Source organism: Polypterus senegalus, chromosome 3 (genome assembly GCF_016835505.1).
Source record: "Polypterus senegalus isolate Bchr_013 chromosome 3, ASM1683550v1, whole genome shotgun sequence".
Lineage (NCBI taxonomy): Eukaryota > Metazoa > Chordata > Cladistia > Polypteriformes > Polypteridae > Polypterus > Polypterus senegalus.
Window position 1 is genome coordinate 298,074,349 of NC_053156.1, and position 14,725 is coordinate 298,089,073.

General features: G+C 40.0%; 1 protein-coding gene across 3 annotated transcripts in view; it reads right to left on the bottom strand.

Annotated features, from left to right (window-relative positions):
- The window catches only part of snx17 (sorting nexin 17), a 217,622-nt gene that overhangs the window by 85,506 nt on the left and 117,391 nt on the right, over window positions 1–14,725 (bottom strand). For all 3 annotated transcript variants that reach the window (XM_039749489.1, XM_039749487.1, XM_039749486.1), the window contains exons 3-4: window positions 12,813–12,930; window positions 11,542–11,606 (exon numbers count right to left, since the gene is read on the bottom strand). In XM_039749489.1, the coding sequence (XP_039605423.1) occupies window positions 11,542–11,606; window positions 12,813–12,930 (183 nt within the window). The remainder of the gene's footprint in view (window positions 1–11,541; window positions 11,607–12,812; window positions 12,931–14,725) is intronic.

The window sequence follows — 14,725 nt, forward strand, 5'->3', positions numbered from 1 at the left end:
GATATTCAAGTCAGGGGACTGTGATGGCCATTCCAGAACATTGTACTTCTCCCTCTGCATGAATGCCTTTGTAAATTTCCAACTGTGTTTTGGGTCATTGTCTTGTTGGAATATCCAACCCCTGTGTAACTTCAACTTTGTGACTGACACTTGAACATTATCCTGAAGAATATGTTGATATTGGGTTGAATTCATCCAACCCTCGACTTTAACAAGGGCCCCAGTCCCTGAACTAGCCACACAGCCCCACAGCATGATGGAACCTCCACCACATTTGACAGGAGGTAGCAGGTGTTTTTCTTGGAATGCGGTGTTGTTCTTCTGACATGCAAAGCGCTTTTTGTTCTGACCAAATAACTCAATGTTTGTCTTATCAGTCCAAAGCACTTTGTTCCCAAATGAAACTGGCTTGTCTAAATGAGCATTGAGATACAACAAGCAACTCTGTTTGTGGGGTGAGTGCAGAAAGGGCTTCTTTCTCATCACCCTGCCATACAGATGTTCCTTGGGCAAATTGCGCTGAATTGTAGAACGATGTACAGATACACCATCTGCAGCGAGATGTTCTTGTAGGTCTTTGGAGGTGATCTGTGGGTTGTCTGTAACCATTCTCATAATCCTGCTTCTGCATATGTCGCTCCTGTATTTTTCTTGGCCTGCCAGATCTGAGTTGGTTTAACAGCAACTGTGCCTGTGGCCTTCCATTTCCTGATTACAATCCTTAAAGTTGAAACTGACAGTTTAAACCTCTGAGGTCGCTTTTTGTAGCCTTCCCCTAAACCATGATACTGAACAATCTTTGTTTTCAGATCTTTTGAGAGTTGCTTTGAGGATCCCATGCTGTCTGTCACTCTTCAGAGGAGAGTCAAAGGGAAGGAAGCACAACTTGCAATTGACCACCTTAAATACCTTTTACCACTCATGATTGGACACTCCTGTCTATGAAGGCTTAACGAGCTCATCCAACCAAGAAATCAGCATTGAGCAGTGACAGGCATTCAAATCAGCAAAATTACAAGGGGACCCACATTTTTCCACGCCAGTTTTTCTCATTTGATTCAATTTAATACAACTAAATACTGTGTCACTAAAATTTTTTGTTCAGAAAACACCGCAGTACTCAGAAAGTAGGAAATGAAAGGCATACCACTGGATTCTTTTTTGCTGAAAGGAGAGTCAATTATTAAGCAGGCTGAGAGGGGTTCCCAAACTTTTTCATATGACTGTAAGTATGTAGAAAGTGAAAGGGTCTGAATATTTTCTGAATCCACTGTTGGTTGATGATGTATTACTTTTGACTGTTTTTATTCCAAAACAACTATTTCAAAATTATGCTGTACTCGTTAGGCTCTCGAAGAACACATACAACAGTAAATAGTCATTAATAGAAAGGACAAGTAATGCTAATCGAGGCATGGTGCTTAAAGCAATTGATAACAATCTACTAACATCCTGTATTACACAGAATTGGCAGATATTTCAGAACATTTCCTTCCAAGATGTTATTTCTGTTAGCGAGTAGGCATAATCTTTTTTTTTTACAGTTGGCCCATTTTAGTTTTTCAGACTTCTGCACATTCAGATTTTGATTAAACAAATTCACTTTAACAAAAGAGAAAATATTATTTGTTCTTTTACTAAAATATGAAATTATTAGTTGCTGTCAATATTATAACAAGGCACTAAAAAGGGGGGGTCTTCAGAACAATGAAACCGCCTGGTTTTCAGCTACAAAAAAAAAAAAAAAAAAAAAACATCAAGCACAGGAAGTTGGCTTAATATAAAGGGGTATATTTAAAATGTCACAGAGCAGTTGTCTACAGCAGATGACTGTCTTCATATCAAAACACTGTTAGCAAAAATAAATTAACACGCAGGAATATCCAGATGATTGTATCCCCAATTCTGCTGGTAATATTCTCAGGGCTACTGGTTAAGCTCTCTTGAATGTCAGCAACAAAATGCCAAGTCCAAACAGGTCGTTGGCTGTAACTTTATTGTGTACTATAGTGCCCTCCATAATGTTTAGGACAAAGACATAGTTTCCCTTGATTTTACCCTCGGCTCCACCGATTAAAATTACAAATCAAACAAACAATTCAGATGAAATTAAAGCACACCTTACAGACTTTCATTTAAGGGGATTTGCATACATTTCATTCACACAACACTTTTCCCTCATTTCAGTGCTCCATGATGTTTGGGACACAGCAATGGCAGGACTATTAAAGCTGCCATATTTAGGACTTTGTTGAATATCCTTTCCATGCAATGACTGCTTCAAGTCTCCGATTCATAGATATCACCAGATGCTGAGGATCTTCTCTGGTGATGCTTTGCTGAACCTCTCATGTAGCCATCTTCTGCTCTTCATTGTTTTCGAGGGCTTATTCCCTTACGTTTTTTCTTCAGCACATGGAAGGCCTGCCCAAATGGACTGAAATCAGGTGACTGGCTTGGCCATTCAAGAATTTTCCATTTTATAGTTTAGAAAAGCTCCTGTGTTGCCATAGCAGTATGTTTGTAGGATGAAGTGCTGTCCAATGGGTTTGAAGGCATTTACTGGAACCTGAACAGATCAGATGTTTCTATACACCCCTGAATTTATTGTGCAGCTGCTGTCAGCAGTTCCATCATAAATGAAGAAAAATTTGCCAGGACCTGTGGCAGCCATACATGCCCAACACCTTCACCACGTTTAACAGATGAGGTGGTATGCTTAAGACCTTGGGCAGTTCCTTGTCTTCTCCACAACTTGTTCTTGCCATCCCTCTGATGCAGGTTCATCTTTATCTCGTCTGTCCACAAGACCTTTTCCCAGAATTCTTCAGGCTCTTTCAAGTCCCTTTTTGCACACTATAATCTGGCCATCCTGTTTTTGTGGTTTGCATCTTGCAGTGTGGCCTCTGTATTGCTGCCCCCGAAGTTGTCTGAGGATAGTCGTCTCAGACATACATACACACATCGGCCCACTGCAGGCTGTTTCTGATCTGTCGGACAGGCGTTTGGGGCTTTTTCTTTATCATAGTAAGGATTCTTCTGTTGTCAGCAATGGAGGTCTTCCTTGGCCTACAAGTGCCTTTGTGATTACTGAGCTCACCATTGGGTTCTATCTTCATCACGATATTCCAGACAGTTGATTTAGGTCCTCCGAAGGATTTTACTCTTTTTATTCGTTTTTCAGCCTCATGATGGTTTCTTTGACTTTCACTGGCACAGCTCTTGTCCTCCTGTTAAACAAAGGCAATGATAGACTCCAAAAGATAGAAGCAGGCCAAGGTATATTATAAAACCATGGAGCACACTTCAGGAATCACACCCACACCTGTGACACCAAATGTCCCAAACATTGTGCCCTGAAATTGGGGGACTGAAATGTAAAGTCTACAGTGTGTACTTTAACCACATCTAAATTGTTTGATTTGTTATTTTAAACTGTGGAGCAGAGGGGCAAATCAAATACAAATGTGTCCCAAACATTATGGAGGGCACTGTTCATTGCTAATTTTCTCTACACCTCTTCATTACCTTTTAGATGATGCTTTTACCTCACACTTGCCCATTCACATACTTCACCAAGCACTTTGTATGCATTAAACTGTATGTGCGCTAAACAGCTTTAAAAATACACAAACACCATAAATGTTGTAACTGTATATATTTTGCAGAATGTGCCACCCACTCTTCTTGCGACTCTTACATGCTACACACAGTTTACAGAAGAATCGTGACAGACGTGTAAGGACTCATTTGGTAACCTCGTAATGCAACACTTAAGCTGTGCATGTTAGTTGCAATAATTCCAGCTAAACACACCGTCTTTTATAATAATTTGACACATTAGTGACATGTTGCTCCTTAGTCACAATCCTGTTTTTATATTCATACCACTATGCGGCCTTCATCTTGCAATAACTTGCATAAATACTCAAATGTTTGCAAAAGCTCACTACAATTCCATTACTTCACAAAAGTTTCAATTCAGACAAGCGGTCTCACTGGGAAAACTGGCGTGAAACATTAAATAGCAGCAGACAAATTATATTAAAATACATTTTTATTCAACACAGATTTAATGCGAGAGGGGAAAGTAAACTTTATTCTTGAGGGTATACTTCTGGTTTTGGCTAAGCAACGGGTAAGGAAAGCCAAGGAACAAAGACACATTCCAAATTAAGACTACTCAGAAAGAGTTCTGCTTTTACTACAAGAACCGTTAAACATTTGAACCCTTCAAAACAATGACAACTACATATTACAATTACGAGTAGTTTTTTTATTATACCATATCTTTACTAATACACTCATATACTGTACCTAGGGATCCCTCTCCTTATCTTGACAAACCACTGCAAAGCATATAATAAGGCAGCTTTGACTTGGCAAGAAGGCTGTAGACTTGAAATGAAAATGATTGCCTCCATTTGTCTGTACTTCGTAAACAGCTAAAATAAAATATAAACCCACAAAATATTTCATACATGCAGAGTTGCGAAGATTTATTGAATGTTTATTGATGATAAACTGTAGTAGCAGAGTGTTGTGCTGTACTGTGTAATCCATTTAAGAATGCAATGAGAAGTGAAGCAAACTGACAACTTTTATTGGCTGAATACACTGCAATATGCAAGCTTTCAAGGCATCTCTGGCTCTTTCTTAAGGCAAGGATGTAATACAGAAACTGGAGTTCTATATAAACACCAGTAAAGAAACGGATTCTAAAACAAACATTTTTCAAATATTACAAATGAAAATGGCATGGACAAAAATGATGGGACCCATAACCTTATATTTTGTTGCACAACCTGCAATTCTTGGAGCTCTCCATGAGACTTCTTCCACAGGTTGTTTGGCCCACGAGTCCTGAGCAAACTGCTCCAGCTGTATAAGGTTTGAAGGGGCCTAATTTATCAGACTTGACTTCACGCCTGGACAAACTGGTGAGGAAGGCAGGCTCTATTGTAGACACAGAGCTGGACAGTTTGACATCAGTGGCAGAGCGACGGGCACTGAGCAGACTCCTGTCAATCATGGAGAATCCACTGAACAGGATCATCTCCAGACAGAGAAGCTGCTTCAGCGACAGACTGCTGTCACCGTCCTGCTCCACTGACAGACTGAGGAGATCGTTGCTCCCCCAAACTATGCGACTCTTCAATTCCACCCGGGGGGGGTAAATGTTAATATTATACAAAATTATTGTCTGTCTGTTATACCTTCATTGTTATCATTCTTTAATTTAATATTGTTCTTTATCAGAATGCTGCTGCTGGAGTATGTGAATTTCCCCTTGGGATTAATAAAGTATCTATCTATCTCGAGACCTCAGAACTGATAAATTTGTTCAAATAGATAAATTAACGATAAGAGAAGGGATGATCGGATTGTTTTTGAAGATGGTGTGAATGTGAGTTCAAGGGCACACAGACTACTAAAAGCTGGCATCCCTTCTCTCTTCTAGTCAAGTCAAGTTGGGGAGCATGCACTGGTACAGTGCAATGCCACACCCACCACACGATGAAACAGCTCGGGATCCCAGCTGGCAACCCTTCCAGGCAGACACGCAGTCCAGTCCCACCCTCCGGAAATTACCCTCTATCTGCCACAGCCAGGTGTTATGTGGGCGACCCCTTGGCCTGGTCCAGCCACTTGTGTCCTTAACAATGAGGATCCTGCGAGCTGGATCACCCTTCGTGAAATGAGCTCCATGGCCGTAGTGCCGTAACTGACGCTCCCTCACAATGCAGGTAATGTGCCTCATTCGGGACAACATGAGCAACCACTCGTTCGATACAAAAGTCAAACAAACAGAATTTCCGGAGAGACACAGTACCAAAAAGTCCAGTCTTTGTCTTAGGTCACTGGATAGCGTCCATGTATCGCAACCATATAGAAAGACAGGATGCATCAGGACTCTAAAGACTTGGACCTTCATCCTTTTTCAGAGATATCAGGAGGGCCACACACCCCTTTCCAGCAACCTTTTGATCCCCCATGGTCACCCAATCTGTCTACTGACTTCATGGATTAGCTTCTCTCCTCCTTCTCATATATATATATATATATATATGACGGTATGACAGAATGAATTATTAAAAATAAGAAAAAAAAGACTGAATGTAACTCCCGTGATGTATTAGATAATGTGATATAATTAGAAAAAAAAAGGAGATGAATGTTTTATTGATTGTTGACTACATGCACGGAGACATTTATGCAAATAAAGAATTGTTCTGCATTCTCATCTGGACTCCATAACCACTTTCTTTGAAGACAGGGAAAAGTTTTTTCTATGACATCAAATTTTCTTTTTTTAATTTAAATTAATTTATTTTGGGCTTTATGCTAATACCTGTCTTGAGATCCACAAAAAAAAGATTATAAAAATGATGGCCTTGGGTAGGGTTTGGTGGACTCACTGTCCATGATAAGGTGAGCAGCTTGGAATAGAACCATTGTTTCTCTGGATTTAGAGGGGTCAGTTGAGATTGTTTGGGCCTTGTAATTAGAACATTCTTTGGGCACTTCACACAGGGAGACTCAAAGAGCACGTCCAGTCTCAGTACACACTGGGGGGTTTACATCTTGAGTGGCATTTTTATTAATTTAAAACAGTGAGGCTACCATGACTCTCGCCAGGAAAAGAGTGAGGAAAAAGGATGATGACTAGTCATCATCATAAGGTCATTATGAAGAATATTTAAAACTTCAAGTCAGGAAAAGACTCTCCTTAGGGTCAACCAGAATGACAGTGATTTGACTAACAAATTTAAAACATGCTGTGAAAAAGGGAAGACACTGCATTTGAACATGAAACAAAAATGAATGGTTGCCACAGAGTTATTTAAATGATACAGCAAGATAGAGAAGACGTGATGAAAAAATTTCTGTATTGGATACCAATATTAGTATCAGTAACTTTCGTGATACTTGATACTTACTTAAAGCCATAGCAAAAACAGAAATCCCATCTATTTAATTAAAACTACATCCATTATTCAGGTGAACAATATATTTATTATACAAAGTATATATTATATTATAATTATTATATATTATATTATATATAAAGATTTTGCTTCTTGAACACAGTTGGGCGTTTCTTCAGGTACCGTTTCAGAAAAATCTTCAGTTTTGTCATGATTTTTTCTTATATTTGTTTCCCAACATTTTCGCTCCTGTAAGTGACTTCTCAACAATGGTTTGTGCAGCCTTGGCATGTCCAGCCATGGAATCAGGCCAAGTTGGAAGCTGTTCTGTGGAATTTGACATCCTGGGCCAGTCTGAACGAGCTTGGCGCTGTCCCAGCATGATATAAAGGTGGCTTGCATACAGCGATCCTGCTCATTTGGTTAATATAGATAATCAGTGTGTATGTATAGTATCAGTATAGTATAGTATCTGTAGCGATATAACAGTAAGTAAGCTTGATGCTATAGATGTTTTGGTGTCGGGCGATATGTCTCGTCAATGTCGTAACAGCCGTGATACATTCTGCTATATCTGTGGCGAATATACACTTGCGCCTCAGAGACGTTGGATGACTGCTCTTGTGAAGAAAGCTTATCATCTGTATTTCGGCTGTAAAACTGGTGATCAAGACAAGGAATGGGCGCCTCACATTTGCTGTGCGACATGTGCTGTCAGTCTGAGAGCCTGACTCAAAGGCACTCAAAAGACGACGCCGTTTGCTGTTCCGATGATATAGCGAGAACAGAAAGACCATGTGACGGACTGTTACTTTTGCTTGACTAATGTGTCTGGTTTCTCTGCCAAAAACAAGAAGTCAATTGAATATCCTAATCTGCCTTCAGCCATGAGACCCGTGCCCATGACGACAGTCTTCCAAATCTGAAACCAGCAGAGGATTGGACCTTAGACGAACCAGATGAAGAAACTGCAATGCAGGGTACGGACAGTGACAGTGACCCGGATTTTGAACCGTGCTCATCAGGCGATCCACATCTGATGACACAGTCCGAATTGAGCGAATTGGTCAGAGATTTGGGTCTGTCAAAAGCAAAAGCAGAGCTGCTGGGTTTGAGACTGCAGGAATGGTGTTTGCTGTCACCAGGTACGAACATGTCTGTGTTTCAAGGTTGACATCATGATATAACCACATTTTTTGCACAAGTCGACAGTCTCTGTTTCTGTTGTGACATTGAAGGATTGTTCTTGGCCTTGGGTTGTGATCACAACCCAGAAAAGTGGCGTCTCTTCATTGATTCATCAATGTTAAGCCTGAAAGCTGTTCTGCTACACAATGGTAATGTTTATCCTTCAGTACCTGTTGGCTATGCAACACACATAAAAGAAATATATGAGAATATGGAACGGTTACTGAAGCACGTCCAGTACAGCAGGTACAACTGGAATATCTGTGGAGATCTTAAAGTTGTTGCTCTGTTACTAGGACTGCAGCTCGGCTATAGAGTACTGTTGTGTCATCTGTGAATGGGACAGCCGTGCCAAAGCAACACATTATTCTAGACAGAGCTGTCCACTCCATAAAAAGTTAGTTCCAGGACACAAAAATGTTGACAAGCGATTCATGTGCCACCCGGCAAAGATATTTCTGCCTCCTCTTCACATAAAACTGGGACTCATGAAGAATTTCATGAAAGCACTGAACAAGGAAGGCGAAGGTTTTCGTTATTTAAGACAGTGACGCCAAGATCAAAGAGGGCATTTTTGTTGGCCCCCAGATCAGACATGTTATGAGTGACAAGTGGTTTGAAGGTTTGATAGTTGGGCCAGAAAAAAATTGCCGGGAAAGCCTTCAAAGACGTTGTTGACAGTTTTCTGGGCAATTACAGAGCCCCAAACTACATTCAGCTGGTAGACAAACTTCTCAAAGCTTAGAAGACAATGAAGTGCAACATGTCACTCAAGATTCATTTCCTCCACTCACACTTGGACTTCTTCCCCGCAAATCTCGGTCTGTCAGTGATGAACACAGTGAAAGGTTTCATCAGGACATTGCTACGATGGAGAGACGATACCAGGGCAACTGGAATCTGTCACTGACTACTGTTGGACACTGCAACGTGATGCACCAGGCATTGATTACAAAAGAAAATCAGGACACTTTTAATTCCGTTCAATTTAATAGCTTATGCGAAACATAATCGTGACTAAATACGTTATTGTCAGTAAACATATAAATGTCTGTTTCTCCGAGTTCCTACGTGATCCAGTAAAACCAAAACTATATTTGTGCAATTAGCAAAAACTTTTCAAGAAGACTTTTCAAAAAAAAAAAATTGCTCTGCAGTGTATTTTCTCTTTTTCTGTAATAGAATATACTGTAAAATACATAAATACTAACATTTACAGAAGCTTTAAAATTGTGGTACAGTAAAGCCTCGATTATCCATCAGGGGTCGGGACTGAGGTTGTTACAGATGGGGGAAAAGACAGATAACAGAATAAGTACTTTAAAAATGATATATTGTAGACTAATTTAGCAGATAGTATTTATTTACAAAACTTTGCCCCCTGCTTGCTTTGCTTGCCAACCCCCATTCCGCCCTCTGGCATGTACTACGAACCAGCTACTTAGTGTCTCTGCCACTCGCGTTATATAGAAGGGGACTGAATGCACCCCAACGAGATGTGGTTACTCCTCCGAAACCCCCTCTTAAATGGTGACACAATGGGAAACAGTTTTTTTTTTTTTACCTCCTCTTTGCTCGATCAGCTTGCTACATCTCGATCTGCATCTCGTGCTGCACACTTCTGTCATATCACCGATGTCCATATATTTAATCTCTTTTCGATTTTACCTTTTCATCAATATCGCATTGAATTTTGATTCTGTGTTTGGAATTACATCGTGGCAACGCAACGCATAACTGCCTGTGAGTGAATATCGTTTCTTTCTCTCTCTACAAGAAATATGTCTGACAACAGCATTCACAAAAATGAGAAATGATTTCTCTTGCGGGATTTCACTTTCACCAAACAACAAATCTTTTAATTCTCACAGATACACCTCTTCATTGGGAAGAAACAGAAATTGTTTTTGTTTCTGAGGGCAACACAAATTCTACTTTCTACAAGTCTCCGACTTAAAGTTTAAATCCGAACAATATATTCAATCTCTTTTTGCTGTTCCGTTACTTCACCAAGTAATAATTTCTGTTTGTTTGCACTAATGCGATCTTTACTATCCTTTTTTATAGACTTCTGAATTTTCGTACTTCCATGATCTCTAACCTGCTCTGCATGTGTATCGTGCCAATGTTTCTGAATTCTTTACGATGTTCTACTTTGTCATCTACTCTGTTTTATTACCGGCCTCGGGCGTGGTTAAATCTCTTGGCACAAAGACCCATCTCACGGGACGTGAAAGTGTCTCTCTGAGAAAATCATGTCTCATCTCCTTCAAACCGTCCAAGATTTTTTTTTTTTTTTTATAATAGAGAGACAAATCTAATCTATCCATCCATTATCCAACCTGCTATATCGTAACTACAGGGTCACGGGGGTCTGCTGGAGACCATCCCAGCCAACACAGGGCGCAAGGCAGGAAACAAACCCCAGGCAGGGCGCCAGCCCACCGCAGGGCACACACACACACACCAAGCCCACACTAGGAACAATTTAGAATCACCAATACACCTAACCTGTATGTCTTTGGACTGTGGGAGGAAACCCATGCAGACACAGGGAGAACATGCAAAGTCCACGCAGGGAGGACCTGGGAAGCGAACCTGGGTCTCCTCAATGTGAGGCAGCAGCGTTACCACTATGCCACTGTGCCGCCCGAGACAAATCTATATTATGAAACTATAGTATTAACAGAATGAATTAATTCATATAATATTGTACCAACCAGCATAAGCAAATACAACTCAGAGGTACTGGAATTCTCTACTTTTTACTTGGGAGTCTTTGCTTTGTATCAAACGGTGCCCCATCTTATACCCTGTTATCTGTGTTACAGAGCACACTTCCAAAAGGAATTAAAAAAAGCTCCTCTAAGCAGCTGCTTAGCACTCAGAAAAATAAAATAAAAAAAACTTGGAGCTCACACAGCAGGAGAATGGTCAATTTTGACTTTGGAAATGTATTTTTACAGTATAAGACTTCACAATAAAAATACTGAATGGATAATTATTTGTATAAGTCTTTTGTCAGGAAGAAAACAACAACTTTCAAGGGGATTGAATACTTATGCATGCCACTGTACGTACAATCTATTAATTTATATTTATTTTCCCGGAGTTCTTGCTTATGTCCATTTTGCATACACCTCAGAATTTTATCAGCTTCCAAAATTTAACACTATTGGAAAACTACCTTATGAATGAATATTAACGACCAATGAGGTAATTTGTGCCTGCCTGCCAGTTACAGAATACTATCTAAACATTTCTAAAATATAAAACGGACAGAAATACAATACACAAAATATATATAGCATAGCATACTATAAAAATCAATAAGTGTACTTATTTTAGCACCTTTCATGGTTGGCCCCAATCATGAAAAACCTATTCTTTTTCCTTAGAGGTTGGTCCTTGCTAATGTACATACCTGTTGTGCTTTTCTGAGAAAGCTGTTGAACACTTCACTGTTTCCAACTATGGGGTCTTGGCGTACTGCAAAAAAGAACAAAAAAAAAAAAACCATAAGTAATGTACTGCTTGTTCCTTGTCACTGTACAGAATACTACGTCTACAATCCACTTCAGTACCAACAAAAGAGAATCAAGCAAAAACATTCATTAAAGAAAAATTTGATTCGGTGTTCATATTTCTAAGGAAAATCATTACTTTTACTTAGAACAATCACTTTGTGGTTTGTCCAAGGAGAATCTGATTAACATTAAAAAGGAACTGTCGCCACATGCACAATGTGGATGGGGGTCGGCGATAATCAGTATCCTATACAGCACAACAAGTCAAGTCGGTAAGCATGCACTGGTACAGCGCTTTGCCGCACACACTATACGACGCAACAGCTCGGGATCCCAGTTGGCAACCCCCCAGGCAGACACGTGGTCCAGTCCTACCCTCCGGAAATGACCCTCTATCTGCCGCAGCCAGGTGTTATGTGGGCAACCCCTTGGCCTGGTCCAGCCACTCGGGTCCCCAACAATGAGGATCTTACGAGCTGGATCACCATCGGGGAAACGTGCCACATGGCCATAGTGCCGTAACTGACGCTCCCTCACAATGCAGGTAAATATGCCTCATTCAGGACTCCATGAGCAACACAAAGTCAAACCAACGGTACCCAAGGATTTTCCGGAGAGACACAGTACCAAAGGAGTCCAGTCTTCAGAGGGGAAAAATAATTTTTGTTTGTGTTTCATCTATGCTTGTTGTGTGTTTAAATAACAGCAAGAATTCTTCAATGATCAAAGACCCCAAATAGTAGATCATTTCCAAGTTCAGCTGTCAGGTTCCCATGAGATGTTGGTGTTTAACAAAGTAGAAAAGATTGATTTGATTTGTTTAATTCATAGTACAGCAAGAATTACGGAGATTACTGCTTGTGGTGATTTGTAAAAGAAACAGAAAGAAAAAGCACAGCAAACAAAGTATGTGCAAAATCTGCATTATAAAAATGTACTTTGGGGAAACTACTACACAATAATCCTAGCAATCTGCAAAGAAAACAAGGACAGCTTCAAACTTCTGTATGCACTGGTTGTGGAAAATTCTCAAGTCAGAGGCTTTTGTCCAGAGTCAAATACATCTGTTATAATGATCCCTCGAAATCTCCTTCGCCAGCTTTCGTAAGCATCAAGTGTGTAGTCAAAGGAGAGATTTTCTTTTTCACCTCATTTAAAATAGACTCACCAGCTTGCATGTACTTTTCCAGTTGTTCCCGTCGCTGCTCGACTTCTGCAGGTGTAAGAGTAAAGATTTTCTTTGGAGGGAATGCAGGCACTACATTATTACCATACTCTTTTCTTAACTGTGGGAAAAGCATGAAACAAAACACATTAACATTACCATGAGTTACTTACAGAAGCAGTCAACTATTACTAAGAAAACTGCCAGTTTCTTAGGCCATCGCTCATCAGCTGCACTTTCTGACAGTAAAGCATAGTGGTGGCATCAGCAGCTATTGGGTTGTTTTTTCAATGGCATGGTCTGGGACACTGAAAAGAGCAAACTATAGAGATATCCTCAATGAAAACCTACTCCAGAGTGCTACATACCTCAGAGTCAAAGCTTCACCATCCAAAAGGACAATGACCCTGAACACAAACAAAAGGAAACACAGCAGTGTGAATGTCCTTGAAAGGTATAGCCAGTGCCCAGACTTGAACCCAGTCAAACATTTCTGGAGAGACCTGAGAACAGCTGCCCAGTAATGGCTTCTATCTGAGAGAGTCACAAGAGAAGAAGGTCAGATGTATGAAGCTTGTCATGTCAGATCCAAGTAGAGTCCAGACTAGAATTACTGGCAAATGGGCTTAGAGAGTAAAGAGTCTGAATACTGGTGTCAATGTGATATTTTATACTTCTTTGATCTATTATAAAAAATAAAAAAAAAATCTTGGAAGGCGACGAGATCTTCTTGGAAGACATTTTAACGTCCCGTGAGACAAGGCAGTGAGACAAAAGGACAGTTGTTGTTGTACAGGCTTTTAAATGACTGACGCGCAGCGCGACAAGCAGAACACGCAGCTCGCCAGAGGCAGCAGCTTGCCAGCAGCTAATCCGACCGCATCTCCTTAGCATTAGCATTTTTGATCACAAATGGGTGGCAATTACTTTTGTAAGTTATTTCATAGACAATTATGGGTTCTTCTTTTTCCTTGGAGGGGTTCCAATAAATTTGTCCTTGTCTGTAGCAGGTGGAAGAAGAAACAAAAAACTCAATAATGTAGCATTAAAATAATTTTTGCCATGATATTTAATCTGCGGTGGGCTGGCGCCCTTGCCCAAGGTTTATCTCTTGCCTTGCGCCCTGTGTTGGCTGGGATTGGCTCCAGCAGACCCCCATGACCCTGTAGTTAGGATATAGCAGGTTGGATAATGGATGGATGATATTTCATTCATGAAATTACAAAGAAGATGAGTAATTGCACTAGGGATACAAATTGTGATCATAGTTCATAATGAAAAGTGACTTTGATCAGTTAGTAAGAAGGGACCCTGTTTAGCAGCACAAAAAATAATCCAAGGGTAAATTTCCAGGAGAAGGATTTTCATTTATGTAAGGATTTGGTTTTTTTTTTTTTTAAATGTTAAGAAAAAATATTTTAAAAACGGTAGCTTTACATTGTTGAAAACCATTTTTGTTTAGAAACAGGTGCATTCCAACATATCTGGAAGACAGTCATCTGTTAATTTTCAGTAGGGAGACAAAGCACAGCCTCTATCACAGGACCAATATTCCAGATACAGTTGGTATAGAAAAGAATCCCCCCTTCGAAATATTCCCTTTTTTTTTTTGCTTTACAGCCTTAAATGAAAAAACACAAAAATACTTTTTCCCAGCTCTACTTATTCAGTGCAACCTCTAACATCCAAGTGAAAGATATCACAGCTACAGTTCAGAAAAATAATCAAAAATCAAAAGCAAGACATACTGAGATTAATAAAGGGATCATAAATGTCAAAATTTTATTGAGTCACCTTTTGCTTTAATGTCAGCCTTGAACCTGTTGGGATTCTTCTCTATCAGCTTTGCCCACCTAGATTAGTCATATTTGCCCCCCACTCTTCTTTACAGTTGAACTGTTCAAGTTCGGTCACAT